We start from the raw sequence: 14790 nt of genomic DNA on the forward strand, positions 1-14790 counted from the left end.
ATCACCAACGGGACTTCAAGACCTCCTGATTATTGTTACTTTTAATTCTTTCTGAGCACCTGTAAGTAAATGGATTGAAAACTTAGGTTTGTTTTAAAAATAATCTGATGTTTCAAAATGGAGAGCACACCTGAAGTGGTTTCACAAGGTGAGACGTGGAGTCTGAATATAGAGCCTGTCCTCCCGAAGAGCGAGGTGAAGGAAAACAAAACACGTCTGCAAAATGAGACAACTGTAAACTCTCTCAGGAGCTGAGGAAGAGAGAGGAGGAGGCGCTGAGGTCCACAAAGTGGGGCAAGAGCAGCGGGAGGACTGGCCAGGACTCCAGCCCCCGACATCGTCATCCTCTCACCTTCCTAACTGTTGAGGACATCGGCCTTTCCTAGGGATGTGCCACCTTCCGCCTCATATTCGGTGACAGAGTACTGGTAACTGATTCGTGAAACAACTCACGGGATTAGGATTATTACTCTCAAGAGGAATGCAAACGCTGGGACCCAAAGAGCACTGTCTTCGAACAACCACGAGTACCTTTTACAGATAGCTGCTAAAATCCCAGATCTTCTCTACCAATAACTGTCAACAGAGAGAGCAAAGAGGGCAGGATCTGGGACATTTTTAAGTCTCCTATGTTCTGTTCCATGTAGTAAAGGCTCTTGAGGGTAAAGCGGTGCGTTCTAAGACACAGATGTCCTGGAAGAAAAGTAGCAGGGTCACAGAAAGGATGGCTGTCAGTATTCTCTTGGATGTGGTCTATTTGGCTCGATCTCCCATCCATCCATCCATCCATCCATCCATCCATCCATCCATCCATCCATCCATCATCTTTTTGAGAGTCTACCCATGTAGTCCTAGCTGGTCTAGAACTATCTATGTAGATTAGGTTGGCTTCAAACTCAAAGTGATCCCCCTGCCTCTGCCTCCTGAGTGCTGGGATTAAAGGCATGTGCCACCACACCTAGCCACATATTTTCAAGCTTATGCAGGAATTATAACTCCCAAAGGAAGAAGGCTTTAATTCAGTTTTAAAAACTGAGTTACTGGTTTGGATAAACACTGGAGGGACATGTGACTTTACAGACTTTATAACCGCAACTTTAATTATGCCATAAAAATTTCACTTACTCGGTCATATATTAAAAATATTGTTTTTTAGGAGAAGCTCTACAAATCTTTCCAACATAGAACGTTTTCAGTGTTATATGATTCCTGTGTCCGTGGCATCTTGTATCACTAACTCCAATATGCTCAGAAGCATCTTGTAGGACAATAATGCTCTGATCTTTTACAAAAGCACATTTGTAAGACATCCACATACAGATGTAACATGATACGGTTTACATACTGTACTCAGTGGAGCCCAGAGTCCTGTGAAGCCTCTCCTGGACCACCATGAGGCAAGGTGGAGACAGATGGTAGAGCCGGAGGGGTTTCTCTCTACCCTTCATGCTAACTGGAGCAGCTTGGCTATCATCAATTGTGTATCTTAGGATTTAGCCAATGTTTTTTTTCTGGACAATGGACTCTGCTCTCCAAAGAAAAAGAAAAGCAAAAACATCTCTCACAGTTTAAAAATTGTCTTCCACGTTCAGTCCAATACTATGGACTACATGCTAATGGATTCCAAACACATAGAGAGTAGACTGCACAATCGTCCCGTGTCTCAGCCAAGGCAGATGAACTCTGAGGCTGTGACAGTTACACTTTAGGCCAGATGAGACACCTACGGAACTGGTGGTCTCCCTTGTTCAAGCGTCTCACTAGGCTGTCTGTAAGGAGGGCAGTCACCATAGCTTCTGAGTGGCAATCCAGCTCATTTCAACACAGAGGGGGAACTCAGACAGACGGCAGGGCCATCCTGCTCAGGCTCATACGCATTAAAACCCCACAGTCCTCAAAGGAACGGGGCTGGCAGAGACACTGTCCAGAAAAAACAACTCAGGCACCTGGTCCCCTGTGGGGTTTTTTTTTCCCCCAACTTTGCCTAGTCCCCCAACGACTACTGTTCTCCTTTAACTGGCAAAACAATCTTTGGAGAGCCATTTCAAAAGCTTTCTTCAGACCCAGAGAGTGGGTCCTTCCTCGAAGTTCCTCACCCAGGGAATCTGTGCAGACCACAGTGGTATCTAGAGGCCTCAGGGAGTTGTCCTCATTAGCCACCCTCTGGTCCAGGACACCTCCATCATTCAATGAATGTTAATTAAATGCATGTCTGAAGGAGGACCCTATGTTAGAAATAGAAAAGCATACAAAACCCTGTTCTTACTTAGAATAGGCTGGCTGAGGGCGGGACCCTGTCTCCCTACACTTCTATGTCTTAGATTTCTCAACATGGGGCTTATCACAACTCTTAAAAATCAGCTAGCTCTAAATCCCCCCTTCTTTTAAGAGGCAATCTATATGATGTTTCTGTATTTGTATACTATTTAAGGAAAAGAAAAAAAGCAAGTCACCAGGAAACTTAAATTTTAATATAACTCACGATCGCCATCTGCTGGACAAAGATTGAATGTGTATCCCAGTTAAAAGGTGGAAGTTTTTCATCACAGATGTGTATCATCTAGGTATCTTTCCCTTAAGTAATATATAAGTATAATATTCATCAAGTTATGTAAGAAGCAAGCTACCACCTCTAAAATGATTACAGCATGCTATGGAGACAGGAGACTACCTTGAGTTTTATGTGGCATCTACACGAATCAGAGAAAAACACCACAGCTGGATGCTCCCTGGTGTGACATAAAGGGGAGGGTGCGGGGAGTGGAGTGGGGTGTGTGTGGGTGAAGGGGAACTAGTCCTGGGAGGTCTTGGTGCTGGCTGCCTTCCGACACAGGAAGTACCTAGTTTCGTAGCAGAGAGGAAAAGATGCCAGCTTCATCCACCTACAGGCAAGACCAGATGAACTGCACCTCAGAGGGTCCCATGATCCCATGGTGCACCCTGGGGAAGACACTGAGGGAATCAGGTAACTGGGCGGTGACTGAGTGGCAAGTTCAAGTTAGAGTGAGGGCCCCCGAATACATCAGAGCGTGGGGCTCTGGCTAATTCTCTCCTGAACGCTGTGACCTTTGTCCAGTGTCTTAGCCTTTCTGTCACCTGGATTTCTTCATCTGTATGCAGGGACAGTTGGTTCCACAAAAGGACTAAACACATTAATAGACGAAAGTGCTACTACACCACTCGGCACACAGGGAGGACTACACAGAATGCTTACCGTCGTTAATTAAGGACACAGGCGTTCTCGCTACTGATACAGCAGCGACCACAGAATATCTACCACCGTCAGCCGAACAGACTTGACTTCTTTCAGTGTAAAATGAAGGCATTTGACAGACATGGCGAAGGAACACAGGAAGTGGCTGCAGCCCCATGAGTGCAGGAGACAGTGCTGGGTTATTCGCTGTTGTATTACTCACTGTTCATTACAAATCCACAAAGCCATATGGTTTCATAGTACATTAACATGTTAGCTATAATGTTAATAATAGACAACAACAGACAAATATGAATTATGTCTGTGCTTGTATATGTATCTCTCTCTCTCTCTCTCTGAGTGTGTATGCACGAGTGCATGTGTGCCTGTGCATGCATATATTCCTATGTGTATGTGTGTGTGTGTCCCTGTATGTGTGCCTGTGTGTGCGTATGTCCCATGCGGTGATACAGAAGCAAAGCGATGCCCTGGCAGGGAGATTGTTAGAGTAGCTAATCATGACACAAAACTGGAAATAGTGAAGATCTATATACAACAATACCTAGTCCTTGGACCCATTCAGCAAGGTTTTTAGACCATAGTAAGATTTACTAATTTGTTGATCTTGAGAATCAATAGTAAGTCCTGTGAAATAATAGCTGGATGGGACTCAGAGAGATACAGGTAGACAAGAAAAGTGAAAGCAGGCTCCGTGGGATTGTGGCTTCTCATTCCCAGAAGGCATTGTGAAGAGAACTTGAAGACACCGAGGACCAAGAAGGAGAAAGAAAGGACGCAGGGGCCCTACAGCATACCCATGTCAGCATCCATTTAGAGAACTTGAGCCTTAGGCCCCTCCCATCCTGAAGGGATAAAGTGCTTCTTCACCTTTCTCTGTTAGCCTTCTGTCTTCCTGGCCCATGCCAGGAAATGAACTCAGCAACCCCCTCGACAACCACCGGTAACCTACTCCATATCCTGCTTCTGATTCTCCTGGTCCCTGTTCAAAGACTAGACATCTGCGGAGATGGGGTTTCCGTAGGTGGCAACGATCCACGCACCTTTTCGATCAGCTCGTAGCTCTCCTCCAGCTTCAGCAGCCTGTTCTGCACCGACGTGGATGCTCGTTGGTAGACAGCCCGCCACTCCTCGAAGTCACTCTCGGAGATCTCAGCCACAGCAAAACACAAGGTCCTCAGCCCTGCAAAAGGCAGCATGCCCCAGTACACCATCAAAGATGCAGTCACCAGCCCGACGGTTCCATTATTTAACAAAATCCAATTTTGAGTAGTCTCACTGAATTCAAACAATTTGTTGATGCGTCAGTTAAACTATGACAGCATCCCAGTATCAAATGTCTAGAATGTTCTTCCAGCTTTGAAATTTTGTACCTTGCTTACAATTTCAGGCCCTTTTATCCTTTCCTCCACATCTAGGGTGACTTTTCTAGAAGCCTCGTCTTAGCAAGTTGTTCTTGTTCGAAACCCTCTAGCTGTTCCCCAGGATGAAGTCTCAAACCTGGAGTGTGGCTCACACGCTTCAACCGTCTCCTCACACTCCTCACCATTCATCCATTTCCTGTGGCCATTCACTTCCTGTGACATACGGGGTCACTGCCCAGGGTATCCATTTTACCCCTCTTGCCCCAACACCCCTCCACTGTCTGCCAGACAGCTCTACCTCCTGAGAGAGGCGCAGAGTTACTGACCACTGGTTCACTCGAATCTTAGGGCTGGATTAGAGCAGTTTTCCTTTTCCTCTTTTGGGAATGGGGCTGGAAATTTACTTGGGGCAGTGTGGGGATAGAAGTATCCTTCGGCCCAAGGGCAGGAAGAATGGGGTGGCGGTGGGGGCCAAGCCAATTCAAATGGGGGACCAGAGCCTGTGTAATACTGTTACCAAAGTGGAGATGTCCAGACCTCCAGACCTCGAACCCAAACCTGCAAGATCTGCAAGTTGGGCAGCTCAAACCCGGCACAACCAGCCAGGGGATGGATGTACAGGTTTCTCAGCTCTCGCATTCTTGGGAACTTGGAGAACATTATGTCCTGCTATTCTAAAGCCTATTATTGATTTTGGTTTAATGTTTTTAGAAAACATCCTTATCTTTTCAAAGACCTGATTATGAAGAAACAGGGACTTGAGCAGGGGTCAGGCTGGCTGAAACAGGAGCGAAGATGGAGATGGGTGATTTAGATACTGGGTGGACGCGGCCATCAAGAGCAGCGGCAGGTTTCTACACGTTCTCCAGTGTAACGACCCTCACTTCCACTCAGCTATCCGGAACATTTTTGTAGACCCTGTATTGCTCGCCTCAGACATCATCATGTATTTCAGGAGAACAGTTACAGGCTGATTTTATTTACCACAGACTCCTAGGCCTCCCACAGACACTGGCATGTGGTGGGGCTCAATAAAAAAAAAATGTCAAGTTGTAATAGTATAATAACTTTTTACAAAATAATATAAGTTTTTTTTTATTATTCAGATTACAGAAGCTCAGTTATTTTATTTTTTCTTAAGTAATTCCAACAGATACAAGGTAAAGCATGTAAATGGTATCCATGCTAAAAAATAACACAGATTTAAAGGCCTTATTACTTCAAATGGGGGCCAAAGTCTCTCAGTATTTTAAGTCCCCCCCCCTAAGGAAAAATCACGTGGAATAGTGCATAGGGATATCTAAGCTATCATCAATAACCAATGCTTCACCTAAGGAATCTGGAAGAAGAACAGTCAATGACCATGTAAGATACCAAAAGTCTACAATTTCTTTGTGATTCAATCATGTTCTATTTCCATATAATGCTCACCTTCCGTAGCAAACTGTTCTAAGTGTTTTAGGGTGATTTCTTTGTACTTGGAAGTCTCTGCAAGTCTTTCATAAATTACTGTGTCCTGGAAAATAAGCAGAAGGCACAGTGGATTCATTAAGCATCCTGGATTTAATAAGACTGAAGTACACACCATTATTTGTCTCCAATCTGTACAAAAACTCCCAGTGTTTTCTTTTAAGCACAGAATTTTTTTTTTTTTTTCTATGAGTAACAATGATTCTCCAAAGACTGAAAGGAATACAGCTGGATTTGTGGGTTTGGGTTTGCATCATGGATTCAATCAATCACAGGAAGAAAATGTAATCTGGCCTGTAAGGTTGGGTCTGCAGAGAACATGCACGTGCTTTTTCTTGGGATAATTCCACAAACAGAACGATAGTATTTTCCACATAATGTTTGCGACACGGTAAGAATTGCAACTCATCTAGAGTTGGCTGGAAACACAGAGAAGGACCTGGTGTAGTCAGAGTCTGGGAAGTGGAAGCACTGGACGACTGTGCAACATACTGAGAGAGCACTATCCCTGAAGGTTGGGCAGAATTTTGTGAATTGTATTTAGTGGAGAATGCTCTAGAACTCAGGGAATATTGGGAAGTGCTGGCCGGACAGAGCCTGTCCTGTGCAGTTCTCCCGTGAGCTGGAGCCTTGGTGGCGACAGTGTGTACATAAAACTCATCCACCCGTAGAACCTTCCAGGGACAAGAGCACCTTAATGGGTCTGTGCTCACAGAGGCACACATGTGAGGCAGCACTGGACTGTCAAATGTCCCGAGATGTCTGGTGGGGACATGATGTCTCTGACTGTGTCTAGCTTTAAAACTTGGTCGACTTCATTTGTAAACTAAAATTCCCGGATCAAAACTGATATTATTTCTTTGAAATTTTCATACAGTGTGTTTTGATCCTCTTCACCCCTCCTCCGGCACATTTTGAAGTCCCGTTGGCTTTAGCTTTACACACCAGTTGCCTTTCTCTGCTCTTTTTCTCCTTTATAAATTGCCTATTGTTCCCTTAGCTATTCGCTGGCCTTGGTTTAATGTCTTAAAGAACTTCAGTCTTCAGCCTTCGTGACTTTTTATTAGACCAGGAAAAAATAAATCATCTACCTGCAATTACTCTCTCAGTGGTAGTACCCACTGTGGGGTTTCCAGTCTCGGGTTGAGATCTGGAAGCTGACTAATGGAGTATGATTTAGAGCCCTTGAGAGAAACACAACCAAGTGACCTCACAACAGATGGAAGAGCCCAAGCCCCAGTTAAGAATTTCTTCTCATTTTCCAGTAGTGGGATGGGAAGGGAAACAGGGAGGGAAATGACAGGTTGTGATCGTGGCTCCTTCCTGGGAGGGCAAAGAGTTACTTGGGAGTTCTTTTTTTTTAATGGCGGTTCATGAAAATGTCCACGAGGTTAACAGAGGCCATTTTCAGAGGAAGAAAATCTTTTCAAAACTCGGGAAACAGAAGTGGTGCGTGAAAGAGGGAGGAGCTTCAACTCTGCAGTAGGTCTAAGCACACTGGTGCCCAGAAGAATCAATGAACTGTCTACATTCTCCCTGGTATTGAGAAGAGCAAGAGAGGAAAGATGGCCTTCTGCAGCCAATACAGGTTTTCAAACGACAGTCACAGTGGTTGGCCATGCTTGCCTGTGAAGAACAAAATACTTAAGATTTTGTTCTTAATACTTATTACTTATTCTTTTGGGAATACAAAGTTCTCACATATAAATTTTTCTTAATAAAAAAAGGAAAAAATCTAGACGCAGACACAAAGATATTTATTATTATGATTTAAAAAAAAAGAGTCTGCCACATTTTTAGGAATGAGGTAAATTCTTCCACAGACACTAGAAGAGGTATATGCCATCAGGTCAGACTTACAACTTATGGAAAGATCCTCAGGGGATTTGGTTATCTTGTATCCTGGCCCTCAGTAAGGAAAAGTAGAGAAACCACAGTGACCAGACATTCTTGGGGATGGCACGGCACAGCCAAATCACTGTCACTGAGGGTGGGCCCAGGGCTTTGCGGAAAGTTTAATCCATGGTTAATCATTCCTTTGTGGTGACCATTCACTCAAAAAAAAAAAAATTGTTTTCCTCTTGCTTTTTTATTGTTTTGTTCTTTGGAGACAGGGTCTCATGCAATTCAGGCAGGCTTAGAATTGATTATGTAGCTGAGGATACCCTTGAACTCTGATTTTCCCGTTTCTACCTCCTAAGCACCTGGGATTACAGGCATGAGACACCACCTCTGGCTCGCACTGTGTTTTAGACTAAAATTTGAATTCAGCTCTGTATTTAAAAACATATTTTTGTCCATGTGCATGTGCTGGTATGCACATGTGTGTAGGTACATGCACATGTGTGTAGGCACATGCACGTGTGTGTAGGCACATGCATGTGTGTGTAGGCGCATGCACATGTGTGTAGGTACATGCACATGTGTATGTACATGCACGTGTGTGTAGGTACATGCACGTGTGTGTAGGTACATGCACGTTTGTGTAGGTACATGCATGTGTATGTAGGTGCATGCATGTGTGTGTAGGTACTTGCATGTGTGTGTAGGCATATGCATTTGGAAGCCACTGGTCAACCTCCGGTATCATTCTTCAGGAGCCCAGTCATCTTCTTTTTGTGAGACAGCGTCTCTCACTGGCTTGTGGGGCTTGCCCATTGGCTATACCGGCTGTCAGTCAAACCCCAAAGATCCTCCTGTCTCCATCTCTCCTAGGATTATACGCTCATGCTATTTATTTGTTGCTTTTATGTGGGTCCTCAGGATCAAACTCAGGTCCTCATGCTTACATGCCAAGCATCTTACCTACTGGGATATTTCCCCAGCCTCAACCAAAGTTGAGTTAAAGTTAAAAGTTAAAAAAAGAATAAACGGTTTGTGTAGGGTTGAAGTTTAAGGCATGCTGATGATGGGAGAAATAGTCTTCCCTAGGGAAGAGCACACCATTTGGTTATCCAGTACCAAATGGCCAGCTCTAAAAACATACTGTAGTGGTTTAAATAAGGATGGCCCCCATAGGCTCATATATTTGAATACTTAGTCACCATGGAGTGGAACTATATGGAAGGATTAGAAGGATTAGGGGGTGTGGCTTTGGAGAAAGTGTGTTACTGGGGGTGGGTTTTGAGGTTTCAAAAGCCCACAACAGGCTCAGGCTCGCTCTTTTGTTTGGCCTACAGATCAGGATGTAGCTCTCAGCTACTGCTCCAGTACCTGACTACATGCCACCGTGGTCCTCACCAGGATTATAATGGATTAAATCTCTGCAACTGTAAGCCAAGTCCCGACTAAATGCTTCCTACGAGTTTCCTTGGTCATGGTGTCTCTTCACAGCAATAGCATAGTGACTAAGTAGTTCAAGTAACATGACACAGACTGAGCAGGCTGTATTTAGAAATATATAAGCATATAAATATATGCATGTAACAGTTAATGAAAAAAGAGGCCATGAATTTTCAAGAGAGCAAGGAGCGGTCTATGGGAGGGATTGGAAGGAGGGAAAGGAAGGGAGAAATGATGTCATTATTGTGCCATGCTGAGTGTGTGGTGACCAGAGAACAACCCACAGGAATGGGTTCTGTCCTTCTACTATACAGGTCCCCGGGATTAAACTCAGGTTGGCAGGCTTTGGGTAAGTACCTTGACATTCTCACCAGCCCATAACTTGCTCATATTTAAATATACACAACACAGATATTTTCTGTGATAGACTCCATTAAGAATTAACTAGACTTTGCTCTGATACGGTAGAGAACTGCCCAAAGCAGCTGATTGTAGATACGGTTTATTTTGGATATAGCATAGACTTTTAAGAGACACGTACTTTGAAATTTTTGGTCTCCTAAAGGTTCCTGGAGGATCAAGTGTGTTCGTCAAGTTTCTCAAGTTTTCCTGCAGTTTACAGTAAACTGACTGAATAAACTAAAGTTTTATTTGAGTAAATGGTACTTTTCTCTAACTGGTTATGATTGCAGATATAAATTGTAAACTGCATATGCTTCCATTTTTTATTATAAAACTAAGGTATCTTTCACACAGAAACTCTTAAAAAGCAGGAAATATACATCCCACGCCAACCCAATCACTATTTCTTTATTCTGTGTGTTACATGAAATTTTCAGTACTGCCTTCTAATTTACTAACTTTATTCTCCCTTCAATTGGGTCTAATCCAGAATTTACTTCATTTATTGATTTAAAAAACTGCTTAAGGTTTCTCATCCACCCTGCATGTCTACCAGATTCCTCTTCCCAGTTTCTTTTTCAACACAAATAGCTGTAACTTCTTTATTTATCGTGCCTAGCTCCCAAACACCCTGAGGTAGAGTGGTCTACACAGATGGACTAATCTGGAGCAAATCCATGTTTCTCTGGTTATGGTGCTCTGGTGTGAGATTTCCACACAGATTCCCCAGCTCTGTTATTTTCTTGCATGCATGCCAACCTCGTGGTTTTATAGCCTTCGCAGAGGTTGGCAGGAGCCTTTCTCAGCCCCTTGGCATGATTAGAAAGCTCAGCACTTTGGTCTTGGCCTCAGAGTAGGGGAGCTGGCTTGCACCTGAGGTCCCTAATTGGACTGAAGGTCAACTCAACAGGAGGGAAATCGTGCCTCGGACTGGAAACCCAGCCAACTCCTTGGCACTAGGGATGTTATGGGTCCTAGAGGAGAGCCTGCTACTGCCACAGTTCCTGACTACATTTTAAAGCTCACTCTTATACCAACAGTTAAGTGTGGCTCGCACCTCACACTAAAGAAACCTTCTCTTCGGAGCAGAGACCATTACAGAAAACCACAACGGGTCATAATGCAGAAATCAACTAATTGTGGGGAGCTCCGTCAGCTATGGTAGATACATTTACCTGTACCTAACGCTCAGGGGCGATCATGGACTAGAGGGTTAGAGAGATCAGAAAGTCTGTTGTGAGATTGTGTCTCCCAGAAAGGATGGGGAAGCTAAACACTGAAGGGGGGAATCTCAGCGACCCTCTCTTAGTCCGTGTTCTATTGCCGTGAAGGGACACCCTGACCACAGCAACTCTTATAAAGGAAAACATTTAACTGGGGCTGCCTTATAGTTTGGAGGTTTGGGCCATTATCGTCACAGCAGGAAGCATGGCAGCGTGCAGGCAGACATGGTGCTGGAGAGGAGCTGAGAGTTCTACATCTGGATCCCTATACAGCAGGAAGGAAGAGTGAGCCGCTGGGCCTAAGCTGAGCTTCGGAAACCTCGAAGCCCACCCCACACTGATATACTTCTTCTCCCAACAAGGCCACACCTAATCCAACAAGGCCATACCTCCTGGTAGTGCCACTCCTTATGCGCCTATGTGGGCCTTTGTCATTCCAACTACCACAGTCCCCACCCATGGACAATGGACTGCATGCAACCAAGGCATGTGAAGAGAAGAGGAACTGGTCTTTTTTTTCAGTGTGAATGTATATCATGTGTTGCCGGTGCCCCTGGAGGCTGGAAGAGAATCTGGCTCCCCTGGAGCTGTGTGGGTGCTAGGAACCAAACTCAGGTTCTCTGGAAGATAAGTAAGAACTCTTAAAACAGCTGGGTCATTTTCCCAGATCCTTTACTCTCCAGTTTCTGTTCCTGGAAAACCCAGGCTTCGGCACTGATAGCCCTGTGTGACTCCCAGCTCCCTATCTCGGGAAAGTGGTGTTAGTCCACTCGGCAAGCCAAGGGGAAATCCCCAAATGATCCCTGATAATCCTTCCCTTCAGCACCTGCAAACATCAATGACCAAGCCTTAAATCTTCCTCCGCAGTCTTCTCTGAGCCTGTCTCCAGCCATCCCTAGCAGCTCTTGCCTGGAAGAGATAAGGCTCAAGCGGGGACCTCTGCCTGCATCTGTTTGCAGCCCTCAAATCATCTCCCCCAGTATTATGGAAATGATCAAGAGGAAAATACCTGCTCTGGAGCACAGGGATGGGGCCAGACCCAGCCCAACCCCTCGCCCGAACCCGAGCCGGACAAACCCGTCTGCCTGGCCCATGTTCAGCTATCCCACGTCAAAGCACAAACTGCAGTTCTCAAACAGCCCTTGCTGCCTTACTACTTATCTCTGGTTTGGAGGGAAACGACACAGCACGGGGGTTAATATGTGCAAACAATCTCTGTGGTGAACAAAGGACATCCAGTGTTTTCATTTTCCAGCCAATGCTTTCATCCCTCAAATAAAAGTTTAGAGGTAGAATGTTCAAAGTTTAAAAAAGGACAGGTGTGATCTGTGTGTTGTAAACCATTGAATGGGAGGTCTCAGTTTCCTTTTATTCTCTTACTGTGCACGCTGCCCTAGGAACATGGACAATCTGAACCACGTGACTTAGCACCACCTCCCAATCATCTTTATAGGCACTTCCTTGGCTAGAATTAAGCTCCTGACACGACTTAGGTCATATCGTCACATCTCTAAAAATCCAGTTCAAAGCCTGCTGATAAAACATTCATGATGGACACGTGTTGGGCGTCTTCATCAGTGGGGACACAATAACCAAGGAAATGGTATATCCAAATTCAGAAATGATTCTACCAAAGTGTCCTAAGACCAGCGGCACTCAAAAATTGTGTTTCGATGCTTTAAAACCAAGGCATTTAACTTTCTCAACAGAAATGTAAACAAGAGGTTTGCCTTTCTTAAGTTTAGTTTCTTAGTTTCCATGGAGCAGAGCACACTTACCGAGTCCATTTAAAATTGTAAAATTCCAAGCTGAAGCGTGTCAAGGGCTTACCAGGCAAAGGGCACCAGGAGGAAAGTCCTGACTGATCTTAGCAAAGAATGGCCTGCTTGGTAGGGTTCTCATTTTTTTTTTCATGAGTGTAAACATACTTTAACTAGGAAAATTCAGTTGTAATACACAATACTAATTCTGTCAATATAGTCTACTCACAACCAACAATCGCAATCCTGTAATATTTAAAATATCTAAAGCAAGACAAACAAGCAATACTAAATGAGAAATTACAGCAATAATCGTGAGCCAACCCTCTCTCCATTTCTATGGTCTTTAGGCAAGCAGATTAAAATTGGAGTGTATCCTTATATCCTAATACAATTTAAAAACACTTTCTGTATTTAGTCATCTGCTAACGTAGCTAATATAACATAAACCTCAAATATCGTGTATTAAAAATTGAATTACAAAAGTAAGCTACGCCAGACTTTTTCGATGCACCAAGTTTACCCAGAAGGAGTTCCGCATTTCACCAGAGGAGGCTGAACGCTGTTAACTCTAACACACCAACGAACGTGGATGTCATCAGCTTCACGTTAAACATCTGTGTTACATTTCCATAGCAGGATGCCGAACACGTACATTATAAACCACCATAAATCAAAACTGCAAAAGGCCAAAAACCACTCACAGCTCCTTTGCAGTACAGCCGTAACTTCCCGGACGGAGTGCGCACCACCACCGACATTCTCTTCCTAGCGCTGAAATAAAGAGGTTTTCCGTAATGGGGCATCGCACTGCAGATCCGCACAGACACATTTTTGTTGTGCTTCACATAGTTTAACGTTCATAGTGACATAATTAATCTGACCGAATTACAAGCCATATTCTTTTTGCAATACAAATTATCTCGAGTGTACAGCTGGGCGGCTCGGAGAGTTACATTATATTTTTGAACTCGCCAGAGTACCATCCACTGTCCTAAAGGAATAAACAAACCAGTTCCCCAGACACCTGTAAGGGTTAATACCCACCAGAGTAGCATCATGTTTAATATGTTAATACTGGAAAACGATTTGAGCTAGTATCCTATTATATGCTACATTTAAAAATTAAAAACAAAAATGATAATTTTAAATATACAATCACAGATAAAGGCAAATGCTAGCACTTTCAGAAGCAATATAAGCATTTGTTATTGTTTAAAAGATTGCAGCAGGCCCCTTACTGAGAAGGGCATAGTCCAAGACCCCCAGCAGATGCCAAAGACTGGGGATAGTGTCAACCCAATAATGCATTTTTCCTGTACACACACACACACACACACACACACACACACACACACACACACACACACACACACACACACGTATATACCTATGCACACAAATATCCTATGACAATGTCTAATTTGTTAGAGTAAGCAATTAACAACAGCCACTAAAAGAATAATTATAACAATATACCTTACTAAAAGGTATTTGAAACTTAGGAATTGCTTGCTTCTAGAATTTTCCATCAGATACTTTTGGAGTATGGTTGACTATGGGGAAGTGAAGCCTCAGCCAAGGTGGAAATACTGTACTTTACGAATACAGTAAACTGGTCTTGCCTACACATGTTAACTCAGCCCTTCTTTTTTTTCCCCTTTCGATACAGGACTTCTCTGTGTAGCTTTGGTGCCTGTCCTGGAACTCACTCTGTAGACCAGGCTGGCCTCGAACTCACAGAGATCCACCTGTCTCTGCCTCCCGAGTGCTGGGATTAAAGGCGTGCGCCACCACCGCCCGGTGGTTACTCAGCCCTTCTTGATTCATGCCATTCTTAGTCTAGTTCTAATTTAATAGTCCCAGATTCATCAATTTACTTCTCTTGGCAAGATCTCTTAAGTGCGACTGGGAACCCTCTTCTGAGATCCATCAGAGTAAAATGGCCACTGCAGAGAAAAGTCAGAGATGAATACTATGGGATGTACAAAGCAGAGGTGTTCCGTACTGACCACCCGTACATTTCATCCCTCTGCAATGGCTCACCCCTGCAAGGCCTCAGCACATGTTCTTCATTC

General features: G+C 44.1%; 1 protein-coding gene across 10 annotated transcripts in view; it reads right to left on the reverse strand.

The window, feature by feature from the left end:
• Window positions 1-14790, reverse strand: part of Atp8a1 (ATPase phospholipid transporting 8A1) — a 227252-nt gene that overhangs the window by 106033 nt on the left and 106429 nt on the right. For all 10 annotated transcript variants that reach the window (XM_076546409.1, XM_006974634.4, XM_076546407.1 and 7 more), the window contains 3 exons: window positions 13417-13486; window positions 6007-6091; window positions 4255-4394 (listed from right to left, as the gene is read on the reverse strand). In XM_076546409.1, coding sequence (XP_076402524.1) covers window positions 4255-4394; window positions 6007-6091; window positions 13417-13486 — 295 coding nt within the window. The remainder of the gene's footprint in view (window positions 1-4254; window positions 4395-6006; window positions 6092-13416; window positions 13487-14790) is intronic.

This window comes from Peromyscus maniculatus, chromosome 10 (assembly GCF_049852395.1).
Source record: "Peromyscus maniculatus bairdii isolate BWxNUB_F1_BW_parent chromosome 10, HU_Pman_BW_mat_3.1, whole genome shotgun sequence".
NCBI lineage: Eukaryota > Metazoa > Chordata > Mammalia > Rodentia > Cricetidae > Peromyscus > Peromyscus maniculatus.